General features: G+C 42.5%; 1 protein-coding gene and 1 long non-coding RNA gene across 2 annotated transcripts; one reads left to right on the top strand and one right to left on the bottom strand.

Moving 5' to 3' along the window:
* Positions 1-1053: 1053 nt before the first annotated feature.
* On the bottom strand, positions 1054-2677 carry LOC119333304. The gene is made up of 3 exons (XM_037606240.1): positions 2211-2677; positions 1803-2035; positions 1054-1566 (listed from the first exon to the last, which is right to left on the bottom strand). Exons 1-3 carry the CDS (start codon positions 2212-2214, stop codon positions 1054-1056), a joined length of 750 nt encoding a protein of 249 aa, XP_037462137.1. The 5' UTR covers positions 2215-2677.
* Positions 2678-3040: 363 nt separating this feature from the next.
* Positions 3041-7555, top strand: LOC119327596. Its single transcript, XR_005158586.1, has 2 exons — positions 3041-3532; positions 7153-7555. It is a non-coding gene; the product is annotated as an uncharacterized LOC119327596 (long non-coding RNA).
* The last annotated feature ends 8243 nt before the right edge of the window (positions 7556-15798 follow it).

The raw sequence follows: 15798 nt of genomic DNA, 5'->3' as shown, positions 1-15798 counted from the left end.
CAACCCCTCTCAAGCTACCACATAGATGCGTTGGCCTCGCGACTAAGTCCTGACACTAAGGACATCTGCCATGACAATTCCACGACACCTCCCCTTTCCACTTCTTTCCTTTCAGTGCCGCCAGCTCCTCCCTCAATGCATCTGCTTCCGCTGTAGCCTCCGCCGCTTTCAACACTTCCTCCGACGCCATAGCTATTTCCGTCGATCAAACCTCGTTGGCTCTGGTGCCAAATGTTAGCCAAATCCCACTCTAATCTCTCCTGCCCTGCTTTCTCTCGCGAGGTGTTTGAGGGTTTGAAGAACAGAGTAGACACAGGTTGGTTTTCTCCCAGGCAACACATGCCCTTCGTTTTTTTGGCTTCACGGCCTGCAACACATACAAGCCTTGACACTTTGATGGCCGGTTACAACCACCCACCCGACAACTTACACTGTGCACACGCAGTACACGTCGTTGCCCATTGCCATGATGGTCTACTGCAACACATACAGTTTTTCGTCACTCTCACACACACCATGCACCAACACATGGGCACTTCACTGTGTACTCAAACTAACACGTGACAAGATTAACATTAACAGACTGAATGAAGGATTAGTTGTTCAAAGAACTAGGTCACACTGCCATATTACAAATGAAGTACAAATAACAAGAGGACCTATACACAAACTATCAGATAAGACTGCTGATTACTTAAGCATCAATAGTTCACAAAACATAACATAATACTTACAATGGGTACACAAATAATTGGATGATACGCTAATGCACAAGTAGTTGGATAACAAGTTGGAGATATTTCAAAGCTAATTGATACATAAATACTAAGCACACTTCACCAAATCGAATGGACAGAATGAGCAGAGATCTGGTTTTGGTATTGGTCTCTCGTTTCACACCTACTACTCACAATATCCTGGATCACACCTTGTCTAAATCTCCAAGTCCATGCACCCAGCCCTTTGTTGTGATATCCTCCTTCTCTGAAACAAGATGGGACCAAGCAACTGTAATCTCCACCTTAGCGCCACCAAAGGTAACACTAGCCTGACTTATGAGACACGACTTAGCTTTGAAGACACAACTTTTCGTTGAGAGAACCCACCAAAAGATGAGTAGGCCTGTAAGCTAACTTGTAGACTGCCTTGCATTTCTACAGAAACAACATTCCTTGACAGACGAAGGTGACCACTCAAACCGGTAGGCATCATTCCTCCGCTACATGAATCGGACAAGACCACTTCCCCATTGATCTCACCTGACTGTGATGGCGCATAGCAAACAACTCTACCTCCATATTTGGAAGGCCACGGCCCCCCTTTGACACAGACACCCAAGATAGTGGCCTGGACCGACCTCTCAATCGCCTCCAACTTTAACTCTGTTGTACAGAAGCAGTTCTCAAAGCATATGGGACCAATTCCTGTGGAGTAACGCTCTGTACTAGTGATCAATGCTCTATCTCGAGCCGCTGTGCTGCCTCTTAGTTTCAGTTGGATTTCAAAGTCCACGGGATCCCCAAACACAATTGCACGGGAGGGGCCAGTCAAGCGCAAATAAGGATCCTGCAATCATCAACGACCACACCATTAGCTACTATAATCAACAAGAGGGAACAGAGGCTGGCACCCGGCAAGCAAGTATCAACATACTCCCCTTGTCCGAAAATACTTGTCGGAGAAATGGATGAATCTAGACATATTTTAGTTATAGATGCATCCAATTTTATCCATTTTCCCAACAAGTATTTCGGGACGGAGGGAGTAATAAATATCCAAAAGAAAATAGAGAGTGCACATACGTCTTCTTTGATTGTCTGGTACACACTCCTATCGCGAGCAAACAGAAGGTTGCGGTTGTGATCCACGGCGTCGCGTGCTGCAACCACGCCATACACAGACAATGGCCACCGCAAGCCGCCTTTTATTTCAGAGATTTTGATGGAGAAGACCTGCAGTGTAGGCGCGACTGTCCCACGGTCTGATGGGTCACTGCCAGGTATCGAGTTTGTGAAGTGCATGGAGCTCACTGTCGCTGCATGGGTCACACCCAACCAAGGGAAGCGTGTGTTAGAAATATTTCTAACATGAACAAGCAATACCAGATACAAGATGCAAATAAAGTAGTAAATCCCTTGCCTTCCCTTGTAAAAATAAAGATGATTGAAGGTACAAAAAAAACTAGAGGATGTGAGGAAGGAAGTACTCACTCATGTCTCGGAAGGAACCGTAGCCTTCGAATCCCTAGCTAGACTTCCAGATCCTAATGTAGCGAGCGAAATCCGCCTTCTCTGCGGCCATCTCCTTGGCCTCCATGGCTAGTTGTGTGGGTGATTTGCCTCTGTCCATCTCATCAACACCCTCATCACTTATGTTGGGATCTCCAGGTTCCTTGTCCTCGTGACTACTATCAGAATCAAAATTACTGCCATGCAACAATGCGAGGGGGGCTCGCGAATTTGACCTCTCACTCTTCAGTGTAACCTCCCTGCGTTTCCCCTTCTTCCCGCGAAGGCGACGGCGATCCGGAACCCTACTCTCGGTCGCAGGGCCGCAAGAAAGAACTTCACACAGCTGCTGCTCCATCAACTTGCAGGGTTTCCCTTCCTTCTCTATCTCAGAGGGCGTCCTCGCCTCGACTTTTTCTCCGCCGCCGCTCGCTTTTTAGTGGTGAGATCTAGCAACCAGGGTGAGCCGCCGCTTAGTGGTTGTTTGGATAGAGAATATTAGCGCCGAGTTTTAGGAAAACAAGTTTTAAGCAGATTTTTGGTAAACCGGTATTACTCCCTTTGTAAACTAATATAAGAGTGTTTAGATTACTAATGTAGTGATCTAAACGCTCTTATATTAGTTTACGGAGGTAGTACTTATTTTTTGGTGTATAATCTGTTTAAGGAAAACTTTGTTTGGGTTATGGAAGGTATAAAACCAGCGTACGCAGATCCTTGTTTGGAGACCGCTCGCCTATGGCTATTCCCTGGCTTCTAGAAAAAAAAAAGTATTTTCTATTTCCTACCCCTGAACTCGTGGCTTTCCCAAAGCTGGCCACTTTCCCCAAATTGGCCGGACGGCAGCCTCCAAATCGCCGATTCGTCGTCGCTATTGCCTCCTGCCACCACCACCACTTCTCGGCAGCTCGGCCTCTTTGTGTCAAGTTAATCACTGCTCGTCCCCAGCTCGTCCAAGCCACAGCTCGCCTCTGCTCTCCCATGGACGACACGGCGCACGCGCGACGCCGGCGGTCGATTTCCCTCGATGGCTAGGTCGCCGCCTCTACCTCCACTTCGTCGGCTCCTCCATAGGCTTTGTACGGATTTGGTAGTCAGCCCGCCGGAGCCCAAGAAGAAGCACAGGGACATCGGTCTCGCCTGCGTCGTCGTCAAGCGCAAGCTCGTGGTGGATGCTCTGCGCCGTCCTTGGCGCCTTCGTCCTCATTGATGTCTCTATCAGCATCAGCGTACTCCATGGCCCGCCATCAGTCAAGTACATCGACGCTGTCAACAAGGTGCTCCAATTCTTCAACTACAGAAATGTGAGTACTACTTCACTTCACAGAGCCAAAAAGATACCTGATTGCGTATGAATGATCTATTATCTTTGCACATTCAGGCGCATATAGGCTAGTCAATTGATTCATTCTTTAGCTTAGCCCAACACATGGACGTTCACGCGCATTTGTACGTTTTGATCTCACCAGAAATTATGTGCACAGAGTAGTTATCTATTTCAGATTTACAAGTTCATTTTTCAGATTGTTACTACCTTTACAAGGTTAGTAGCTTAGTCTTGTCCATTTAGTTCATCAATCTCACAAACTAGAGAAGGCATACAGAGCTTTTACTGATTGCTTCATTAGGTGATTGGCATAGAATTATTATTTCAGCAGTGCTATCATCTGTAGCTGTAGAGACAGAGTGTGCTTGAATATAAATAGAATAGAAAGTTCCTGGGCCTACTAAGGAATGAAAAGATATAATGATAACTATGCAGTGTATATGCATATAAAGATCGCAATAAAATATTGCAGTGTTTAATCATCATCATCTTCTTCTTCTTCTTGCGTGGTACGTCGTTGATGATTAGTCCACAACTGTTGAGCGATGCCTGCACGTAATCGCTCACCAGCAACTCGATCATCTTCTTGTAAATTTGCGTGCCCTCTAACTTGTTGGTCACCTGTGTCAACATTTCCTTCTATACCCTCTTGTTCGAAAAGCTGAAACAACTCATCATCCCTATCAACCTTCCTAATGAAGTTATGGATGATGCAACAAGCCATAACAATTTGGACCTGTTTTTTGTAAGGATAAGGGATTCCTCCATTCCTGGTTAATATTGGAAATCGGGCTTTTAGAACACCAAAAGTGCGTTCTACAACATTCCGCAGTTGTGCATGTAGATGGTTGAACAGATCTTTCTCACTACTATACCGACGATTAGTTCCACGGAAAGAACCAATGTGATAGCAATCTCCACGGTAGGGGGCAATAAATCTTGGAGTATTTGCGTATCCCGAGTCAACAAGATAAAATTTACCTGCATGTAAAGTTTGATATCACACTCAAATTTTCTATCATATAATCATATGTTTGAGACAATGAAGATAAACTTTACTTGCATGCATGTAAAATTCATGTATTTAAAATTTTACCTTCTGGAACAACAAAGCCACCATCAGTAACAGCCCACCGTAAAACGGCCTGATCCAATGCAGAACCTTCCCATCCAGCAGCCACATATAAAAATGACATGTCAAATGACACTACTGCCATAACATTTTGAGATGGATAACCATGCCTATTTCTGTATGGAGTTTGCTTATCAAGCTTGATCTTTGCATTAATATGTGTCCCATCAATTGCTCTGATGCAGTTCTGTTGGTAAAATTGTGAATTAGAATGTAAGGTTTAAACCGTTATGCAAGTCATTTGGAAAAGGAACATGTTCTTGAGATAGGATATATACCTTGAAGTATGGGTAGTACCTTTCATCGGCCAATATTTTGGTTGGAACTTCATTGGCCGGATCAGTTATGCAAACATCACGCAAACCATTTATGGCTTTTAAAACTCTCTTGAAGTGTCGACTAATTGTTTCTCCTGAATGTTGAAATCTATCCTGGAGAACACGATTCCTAACATTATGCCCAATTGTATGTAGAAATATCACTAGTTGTTCATTCACATCCATCCGTTTTGTATCCTTAAGTAAATTCCTCTCGCACAATGCATCTCGCAGTAAGTAGAAGGTGTGCTTATCAACGCGAAGTTGTTCATAAAATCTAACTGGATGCCCACTAACCACTCTTTAGTTTTCTAAGCACCAGTTAATTTGGAAGTACTACGTGGTGTTTTGAATAGTCTTCCAAATAGCACATATCGAAACAGTGACACTGCCGAAATGTTATGAATAACCATCTGCTTAGAATCAGAATATTCTTCATTTGCCATATCTTCCATCACTCTCCTTTAACTGATCGATAGACTTTCTGTTAAATGGCAGGACAAAAATCATGTAATGAGCGAGAGAACACCATTGCATCATTGTTGTGTCAAACCAATCAACGTAAAGGAAATGTATGCCATCAATTTTATATATTCGGTTCTTTATTGATCTGAAGAACATAAATATATATAACTCCAAATATCAAGAGTAGAAATTTATAATTGGATCTTATAATTAGCAAGCAACAGCAACCAAATAAATATATAAAATTGCAACTGTCATTGATTGTTTGAACACAAAATTACAGAAGGATTAATGAAAAATTGCAAATATGACTTAACCTCAAAGCTCAACGGTACATTACAAGAAAACAAAACTACGCATTGTCAACCCAAAGAGATCGAGTCTCTTCATCCATCTCCACGAAAATCGCCCTTTTATTGGCTTGTTCAAATGCTTCTGCAACTTTCAATTTTTTATTTGCCTCAAGTCCAGGCATGCTATTTAATATCTTCATACATGCTTTCACTGAGTAAGCTTCTATCTGTTGTGCTGCATTTTTCTTTGATTCAGCGATGATGAGTGATGCGTCCGCTAGGCGATCAATTGCGTTTATAGCATCATCGGCTGATCGCTTCTGTCCCTTTGGAGGTTCTTGTGATCCACTTGCATTGCACTTCTTCTTTTTCTCTGCCTTGGTGCTATTAGGCTTTTTAGGACAAACAATAGTGGGATCATTTATTTCATCGGATTCTAGTTCTACCACCTCATTCAGATCAATTTGTGCTTTAGTTGTTTCACCTTTCCCTTTGCTAGATACAGCACCGAGTCCGGATGCAGTAGAGCTCGCACATATGTCTTGCAGGTCTATCCAACTAGGCCACACTTTATCTCGGTATTCTTGAATATTCTTATCCTTCTGCGGTTTGTAAGTTCATTGTTAGTCTATTGGTCAAGTGTATGATATGGCAATTATATAAAAGTTACTATTCTTAAACTTACCAAAATGAGTTCTGCCCATTTTTCTTCTGGAGCTTTGATCATTTTGTCATCGTCATCCCAACCAAATCATGTGTGCTTTAGAAGTCTGTCCATGGTAGCATAACAACTCCTGTAGTACTTATGGCGATTTTTTATTTGTTGCAACTCAAGTTTGTCTACCTTGGACTCATTGAACTTTTCTAGGATTTCACGCCATGCTTTTTTTGTGTATCCTGTTCCTTCCTTCCCTCCATTTAAAGTTTGATCTTTTAGTATGTTCAGCAATACTTTGTCCTCTGAAGATTTCCATGTGTGGCGCTTTGTGACCTGCTTATCGGTCTTTTCCTTCTTAATGCTTTTGATTTGGTCATCCATATTTTCCTAAAGGGAAATAAAGCAACAAAATGATTACTAGTTAAATCATTTAAGTTACACAAATACTGCAATCTTTGTTACCTTTGGCACCAATTATGATCTAAGGAAATTATCATGAAGGGTATTCCATCTACAAGGATTGCCTATATTGTAGTAAAAGCTAAGACCTGACAATTTACATATGTGACTAATCTATAGGGAATAATTGTCTATTCATCACTCAAGTAAACACACAGCTGCTACAGATTTAAATTTCAATTTCGTAGTTGCATTCATGTCCTGAAAGCATGAACCTTCTTCCTACAGATTTGAGTATGCTGATCAGTTTCTGATTATGGACCTTACCTGTAGGATGACGAATCTGCAGATTGATCTCTGGTGATGGAAACAAGTTGGGGAAGAGAGATCCCTTCTCTTCCCAGCAGCGGCCAGCTGCCAGTAATTGGTGATCCCAGCCTAACACCGGCGGCCAGGGAATTGGCGATCACAGCAGGGGTTAGCGGCTAGCCATTGAACTAGGTTTCCAGATCTTTTTTTGCTGATGTTTGTTGTGCCGCCATCCAGTTTATATAGATGCGATGGAAAAAATGGCGCCTAGAACTGGCTGCGGGAGGGAAGAATTGGCGCCAATAAGTTTGTTGAGGAAGGAGCGGAGAGGAAAATGTCTGTTACGGAGAGTTTTATGTAATCTTGTTTTCTCAAAAACGAGTATTAGTCGTTTTTGATAAAACGTAGTTTCCTGGCTTTGTGGAAACAGAGTTTAAGTTATTCACGGTTTTGTTGGAGGGCCCAAACATGGTTTTAGTTTGTTGGGCGGTTATATGGGTCCACGGAAAACTAGTTTGACTAATCCATCGTATCCAAACAAGGCCTTAGAGCAACTCATCCTATAAAAACATAGCCGGCCCTTATAAGTCCAGCCGTTTTACATGATATACTGTTTTTTTTTTGAACCACATGATATACTGTCTTTCGGCCGAAGAAGATCCAAGGAAAACCCTAATTACCGCATTCTGTGGTGGCAGGTTGTCGACCTATCGCACATGTTCAATGGTACATAGGCCGGTCCAGTTAGCTCTTTTTTACATAGGATCATTTTCCTGGTTTTGGGAGCTTTTTGGATGGTCCTGGCCGGTTTTGCCAACCTTCTTAAACCGGGTTTTCTGGTTTTCTTTGTTTTTCCTTCTTTTTTCTATTTCCTTTTTCTTTTCTTATTTTCCTCATTTTTTCTGTTTCTTTTCCTTTTTTGGTTTTCATTTCATTTTTCTTCATTCTTTTTTATTCAAAAAAGGTTCAAAATATTCAAAAAATGTTGGTGTTTTCAAAAAAAACTCAAAATTCAAAAATTGGTCATGTTTTGTAAAAATTGTCACGTTTTGCAAAAATTGTTCATGTTTTACTCCCTTCGTCCGGAAATACTTGTCATGAAAATGGATAAAAAGAGATGTATCTAGACGTATTTTAGTTCTAGATACATCTCTTTTTATCCATTTTGATGACAAGTATTTTCGGACGGAGGGAGTACAATTTTCTGAAAGATTTCAAAAATCTTCCAGGTTTCAAATTTATGTTCATGTTTTTAAAAAATGTTCACACTTCCAAATTTGTTTGGGATTTTTGAAAATCTTCACACTTTCAAAATTTCCCAAATGTTCACACTTTCAAAAATCTTCCAGGTTTCAAATTTATGTTCATGTTTTTAAAAAATGTTCACACTTCCAAATTTGTTTGGGATTTTTGAAATTGATCTATGTTTCATAATTTGTTGTGAAATTTCAAAAAATGTTCGTGCTTTATAAAATTGTTCATAAATTCCAAAAATGTTTGTATTCTCGAAAAATGTTTGGGAAATTCAAAATTGTTCGATTTCATAAAATTGTTTGCGTTTGTGAAAAATTGTTCGTACATTCAAAGAATTACTCAAGATTTGGAAAATTGTTCGGGATTTGGTTAAACAGTGTTAAGTGTGATACTGTCGTTATTCTTTTAGTGTTCCGCTGTTTTTCTGTCCACAGAGCTGTTCGATCGTAGTGGTTAGCAACGAGCTTGCACAAGTAGGGAGTGATGTTTTTCATTCCTAGCCACCGCACGAAACCCTTTTTGCCATTTTTCACCCTCGTATTCGCGATGGACTAAATAATGGGCCGACCCAGTCGGTGCATCCTGTGCGATGGGGCTTGTTTTGCCGCAAAACACGGCAAACAGGATCTCCAGCAGATCCGGTCAAAAAAAAACAACTTGTAGGCCCATATCGTCCCAACTCTGCCACTATATTTACCGGATAGATGTCGATTTAGGGTTCCTATCCGGCATTTCTACCACCCACCTCCGCCGCAATCCCACCTTCTTCAGCGACAGATTCGCGTGCGCATGCACCTGTTTAGAGCACATCAATGGCCCGCGGAGGTCGCCGATGTGGAGCTGCGGTGGGTCACCGCCCCACAAGCGCGTCCCGACACGACATCGAGGCCGGGCGATCGGGCCATGGCGCTCGAACGAGACCAAAGAGCGCGGCACCCTCTCATGCAGCGGTGGCCGGAGGCGTGGAGCAGCTTTCACGAGGTCAGTGACGTGCTTTGGCCCACCACCAAGGGTCTCTGCGCGGCACCCTCTCATGCAGCGGTGGCCGGAGGCGTGGAGCAGCTTTCACGAGGTCAGTGACGTGCTTTGGCCCACCACCAAGGGTCTCTGCGCAGCGGAGATCGAGCTCCACGCCGTGAAGAAGGCGGTGGACGGCGATGAAGATGGCGCCGCCGAGCAGCTCAAGGCGGACAAGGAGGGTTACGAGCGTTCACGACCGAGTTCTACCTCAACAGTATCGATCTCCCGTCCACATCCTCTATATAGACCGCCCCGATCCATTCCTCTCTTGAGCGAATAGTTCTTTTTACGGATGCGGGAGGGAGCGCAGCGACCGTGGGCTGTCTGTACTCGGCTAGATGTTGGGTTGTCTGAAGCGGCTACATATTGGTCCAGTTTACTAGAGAGCTTTGATTTTTCTCGTGGAGTAGCAGCCCCTTAGGACAGTTGATCTGATGGGCCAGAAACAATCAAATCAGCCAAACGGACGTTTAGGAACACTAGGCGTGGGAGGGCTGGGATTTGGCTCAATTTTACTATCCTAAATAAATAAATGCACACTATTTCCAGTCTACCTACTATTGCTGTTTACAACATATATAGGGCTTGTTCGGAAGTCCTCCCAACTCTCCCAACTTCAAAAGTTCAGCTTCTCGCTCCACGTGATCAGTGGCGGAGCCACCGCCCAGCGACCCTGGGCAATTGCCCGGGCTCGCTGGTCCACAACAACAGCGATCGACCGAATTAATGATGGGCTAAATACATACCGTAGCTTGCTTTACTCGGGCAAAAAAAATTTAGGCCTTTGTTTCTCACATGTGCGCGCTGTTCAGGGCCCAACAACAGCCTGCGGCCGAGCTGCCCAGGCCGAAACAATTTCTGTATCACGAGTTCGATCGATCGCACGAACACCCTGACTCCCTGTCTGTTTCGTTTCTCCCAGGCGGCAAGCGCAGCCTAACAGGCTAACCCTAGACCGTGAGGCGCACGGCCGGCGGCGAGCAGACACCATCACGCCAGGCGCCCAACCGGCCAGGCAGTCTACTTGAGTACACGTCCCTCAACACCTCCTTCCTCTCATTCGGCTTGGGCCACCTCCGGTAGGAAACTAAGAATCGTCCGCTGAAATTACGGTTAGCCGGCTAGGGAATAGTGGGTCTGGGCTAGGGAATGAATTATTCTTTCAGAATTAATTGGAAGGCAACTCACATCCCTGACCATGTGTCCCCATCTTGAAGAAGAGAAGAGAAAACAGATTACTTTGTGTTGATCACTGGCCGGGGCATGTCCTCAGAAAGTTTTTGATCCTCATATGATTTTTCTCATTTACAAGTATTTATTTTCAGGCCGATTAATCTATAGGAGAACTAGCATATTCATCTTGCAGCACATGGTATTCATGCAATATTTTTATACCTTCTGGTTCCTTCATACTCATAGAATGCATTTTTTTTCATGTGCAGTTTGTGGTCTTTCTGCTGGTAAAGAGAAAGAATTATTTCATTGTTTTTGTTTGGTTAACCGCAAACTAAATATTGCCGGTGTCAGCGCATTTGGTGGGAGAGCTTTTTCAACAATAAAGATTATTAAGAATAAACTACTTAGCAAGATCAATAATGAATGGCTCAACACCAAGCGAGAGTCATTCAAGCCAGTTGATGATAAGGATATTATTTAAACATTTACTGCAATGAAGTCTTGGAAAGGGCATTTGCCTCATTATTTTCTTTAGCGCATTGTCGATATATTCCATCTGACCATCTATTTTCTTGCAAACTTTCTATTTTGAATATGTTCACATCTCATAACTAAATCTATCTTAATTACATATTCATTTTTTTTATCTTGTAGGGCCTTCTAGGACTTTGTCAACACGAGTTTGCCTCAATGTAAGGCTGGTTATGTGTCTTTCTTTTGGCAAAAATGAACAAGTGAGAGATGATTTCGACTGTGGTGGAAGAAATTGCACAATGACATCTGGTATGAATAGCTTTACTTTTGTTGGTGACATAGCGAGTTTGCCTCTGTGCAAGGCTTGCTATATACTCCCTCCGTCCAGAACTACTTGTCTTAGAAATGGAAAAAATGGATGTATCTATAACTAAAATAAGTCTAGGTACAACCATTTCGAGGACAAGTATTTCCGGATGGAGGGAGTATCTTTTGTTGTCAAGTCTCAACTTTGTTTAGTCTATGAAATGGATATTGGTATATTATATATTAGTTCACTAATTACCTTTTGTGTGACTATTATATTTATGCATTCCCTTCATTATTAATGTGGATTTATGGTTCGGAAATTTGGTGCTATATTACATGTTGCGTATCCAAATACCTGATTTTTTATTTCTAGATTTTACACTTCAAGTCCGGGAAACAACCTCTTTCAAAAATGTAGGGAGATACTGCATACAAAAAACCAAAGTGATAGAACTCTACATGCACCGGGCTGCCCTTTTACACTTAGGCTCAACTTGCCCAGGCTCCACAAAAGTTCTGGCTCCACCACTGCATGTGATGATTCATGTCCGTTCTGCACAGTTGATGGGATCCACACAACGATGCAACCGATCAGCCGCCCACACATGATTTTGGAGGATTAACCAAATAAAGAATTTGCATTTGGAAAAAAGGCCACATCTTCCAAATCATAGCAAGCATAGGACTAAAGATAAGTCCAGCAAGTTGCGCCTTGTACGTCAATGACGCAGTATATTCCCCACTAGTGGTGAGTTTCCAGGTTATTGTGTCATGTTTATCTTGGCTGAGGGTAATACCAGCGTCTCTTTAAGGGCAGCGAACTCCTGGATATGATTCAAGGTTAGCCCCTGCTGGGTACCGATCTGACGGACCCAAAAATTACTGTCAAGAGCCTCGATAACCAAGCACACCTTTTTTATATATCTTATGTGTGATGTATTTGGGTTTTTAAAAAAAAAATCTCGCTATCTTTATTCATTCATAGCAATTGCCATAGGTACATGGTTCGGGTCATGAGAATTGCCCAACCAAACATGTCTTCCTATGCCTAGATTACAAGTAAATTTAGCGAGATTATGAGCCTCATAATTAAAGTTTCTACGCTCATGAATAAAAGAGCATGAAATAAAGCTATTACATCAACCCAGGATTTCATGTACTATCGAAGCATTAGGGCCTCTGGTCCCTCTGTTGATATCATTCACCACCTCCTGACAGTCCGTAACCACACATATCTTCCGGGCCGCCAAATCCCCCGCTAGTGCCATAGCTTCATGGCATGCGAAGGTTTCCAAAATGAGAGGATCCTTGATTCCCGGAAAGACCAGCGTTGGGATCCCAAGTATAAACCCTCATGGTCTCTACAAACAGCCGCTGCCACTCCTTCCCGGTGGTTTCTCGCGACTGCTCCGTCCACATTGATCTTGACATTGCCAGTAGGAGGTGGCAGCCACCTTTTCGGCCTTGGAGCTGCCGGCGATCTAGCGCTTTGGGTTTTATCCTTGAACGCATACTGACCAAGATCATTGATGTAGTTGTTTACAAAATATGTGGTTTGCTGAGGGCTCTGGTAAATGGATTCATATATAGCCTTACGCCTCGCATACCAAATAGACCACAGGGTTACCACCATCCTTGTGAAGCTAGCATGATCCAACGTTTCATTCAAGTCAAACAGCCAAATTCTGGCGTTGACTTCCATATTCTCAATCATCTGCAAGACAATAGCATCATCTGCTAGCGCCCATACACAACGGGACATAGTGCAGGCCAGCAATGCATGACGCCATGAGTCCTCACAGCCACAAAGCGGGGGCATGTCTCTTGTATAGCCATATTTCTCCTTTTCAAAACATCAATCGTAGGAAGTGAATGATGAGCAAGTATCCAGAGAAAAATCCTTATCTTTGATGGGACCTTCAGCTTCCATAATGAGCACCAGGATTTTTCATATTTTTCAGAGTGTGACGAGCCACTTCCTCCCTGCAGCCATTCCTCTCTCTGTAGTTTTGTTTTCAGCAAGAACTTGTATGCCGAGCTTACTGCGAATTTACCTTTCTTGTCCAGATACCACGCCCAAAAATCATCTATGTTGCGGGTGCAAGTGGGGATCTTCATAATGGCATTCACATCAATGGGAAGAAAAACAGGATTTTTTTTAAACTATCACGGTTTTTCTAGCATATTCGGAAACTATAGCACCTAATGCAAAAAATTCAAAACTATGACCTTGACGGCCTTGTGTGGGCCGAAAAGGGAGTTTTCGGCCGGGATTTGGCCGAAATGGGCTTTTTGGCCGTGCCTTTGCCGAAGAGGTGCATACCTCGGCCGAAAAGACCTTTTTGGTCAGCAGTAGGCCGAAAAGTCCTTTTTAGTTAGCAGTGGGCCGAAAAGTCTCTAAGTCCCACCTTTTCACGTTAATGGGAGGCCGAAACTGCATGGCTCCACTCTTCGGCTTATGTTAAACCAAAATGATTTTTGTTTTTAATTTTGGCTTATGAATGTTGTGCAACCATTGCCTGTCTTATACATAGGGTCGTATTGGAATCTCTCGTATGACCAGAGCTGTAACAATAATGGACATCCAACAAGACTAGATTTTTTAGACTTCAACAAGCAAGCTTTGCACAGGCCTCTGTACGTAGCCGCTAACACAGGAGAACCAAAACTCTTCTGCAGAATATCCCTAGGACGAGTTGGTGGGAAAATATTGAGGGGAAACGGTTGCGTGATTTTTTTTAATGTCTAAGATGGGCAATGGTTGCACAGTATTCATAAGCCAAAACTAAAAAAAATCATTTCGGCCTAACATAAGCCGAAGAGTGGAGCCATGCAGCTTTGGCCTCCCGTTAAAGTAAAAAGATGGGGTCCAAAGACTTTTCGGCCTACTTCTGATTAAAAAGGACTTTTCGGCCTATTGCTGATCAAAAAGGTCTTTTTAGCCCAGGTACGCACCTCTTCGACCAAGGCACGGCTGAAAAGCCCATTTCGGTCAAATCCTGACCGAAATCTATTTTTTCGGCCCACACGAGGCCGACGGGGTCATAGTTCTGATTTTTTTACATTGGATGCTATAGTTTCTGAATTTGCTATAAAAAAGTGATAGTTCCGAAAAAAAACAGTAAAACAGCCACCAGGGCCTCGTTCCATGTTGCCGTGGCTGGCGAAAGAAGCTCGGATACAATGTGCGATGTATTTGGGTAGAAGGCATATAGCAACGGAAATTCCTAGAACTGGGCCTTTTTATAATCTCCATAGACACCCACGTGGCCGCTGCAAAAAATTCCTTGTCACTATCCTTGCAAGGCGTTCCCAAACCAGCCCAATTTCTGGGTGGATCGGCACATCTGATCTTAGATGTGGACCATGCATGTTAGTTCAACGATTTTGTTTTTAACTCGAGGAGATAGTTGCCGATACGGAACGGATCCTCTAACATTATGAAGGATGTCATGATAAAATGAAGAAGGGATGTCACGGATACTGTAACAAAGACACTGTGCGCAATTACTGTTCATAGAAAATAAAATCCAAAATTAATTTTATTGCACTATAATTTTGTTTGTATGTAATTTTTGTAAATATATACAATAGATTTGTAATTTGCAAATTAATTCAAGTCATTTTAGGCTTAATCATATGGATGTGAAGAAGCGATGTCAGGGTACTGTAGCTTCCCTGACATCCCTTTGTAATGTTAGAGGATCTCGTTCCTGCCGATACATGGTGAAATGGGTGTGACTAGCTCTCGTCTAGATGAAAAATAACTATATCTCATCTAACTCCTACACCTTTGAATTTTACATGAAGATTCATTTTTTTACTTTTTCTTTGGTTAATTATAAATAGTTTATGAGTTAATAATTCTCATCTAAATGATAATTTACAAATCTGGTTTTTTCAATGGGTGATGCTTAGCTCCAAATCATTTTACACGAAAGGTGTGGTTATGTCTTTATTGAAGTCTCTCGCAATGAGGTGATCTTGCGTACATTTTTTCTTCGGTACAACCCCCTCTAAATACATCAATGGACGATATCTGTCCATACCCCTTCATAATAAAGGGTAGAATGGCTTTTCCAGAAAATACGTCGTGAAAATCTATCCTGTTCCAAGTCCGCCTTGGGCCGGCCCATTAATATATCAAAATTTCAAATAACTAAATAAAATAGTGCCACTATTAGACATCGAACACACGATCTTCTGCTTTGTGAAATTGGTAACAGCCACCAGAACCATCACCGTGTAGTGATAATTATGTAGCGCACTTGTTTATCACCTAGAGTGGACGTACTGTAGATGTTTTTTTTATTAGAAATACTGTAGCAGATCAAAATTGGTGCTGTACAGCCGGACCGGACATTCTAGCTAAAGCGTTTTTATAGCTTAATGTGTTTTTTCATCTTTTGGAATATTTTTAAAAATACGAAACCTTTT

The sequence above is a fragment of the Triticum dicoccoides genome, chromosome 7A, assembly GCF_002162155.2.
Source record: "Triticum dicoccoides isolate Atlit2015 ecotype Zavitan chromosome 7A, WEW_v2.0, whole genome shotgun sequence".
Classification (NCBI taxonomy): Eukaryota; Viridiplantae; Streptophyta; class Magnoliopsida; order Poales; family Poaceae; genus Triticum; species Triticum dicoccoides.
The sequence above is the reverse complement of the archived record's forward strand: the minus strand, read 5'-3'. Positions and strand labels throughout refer to the sequence as shown.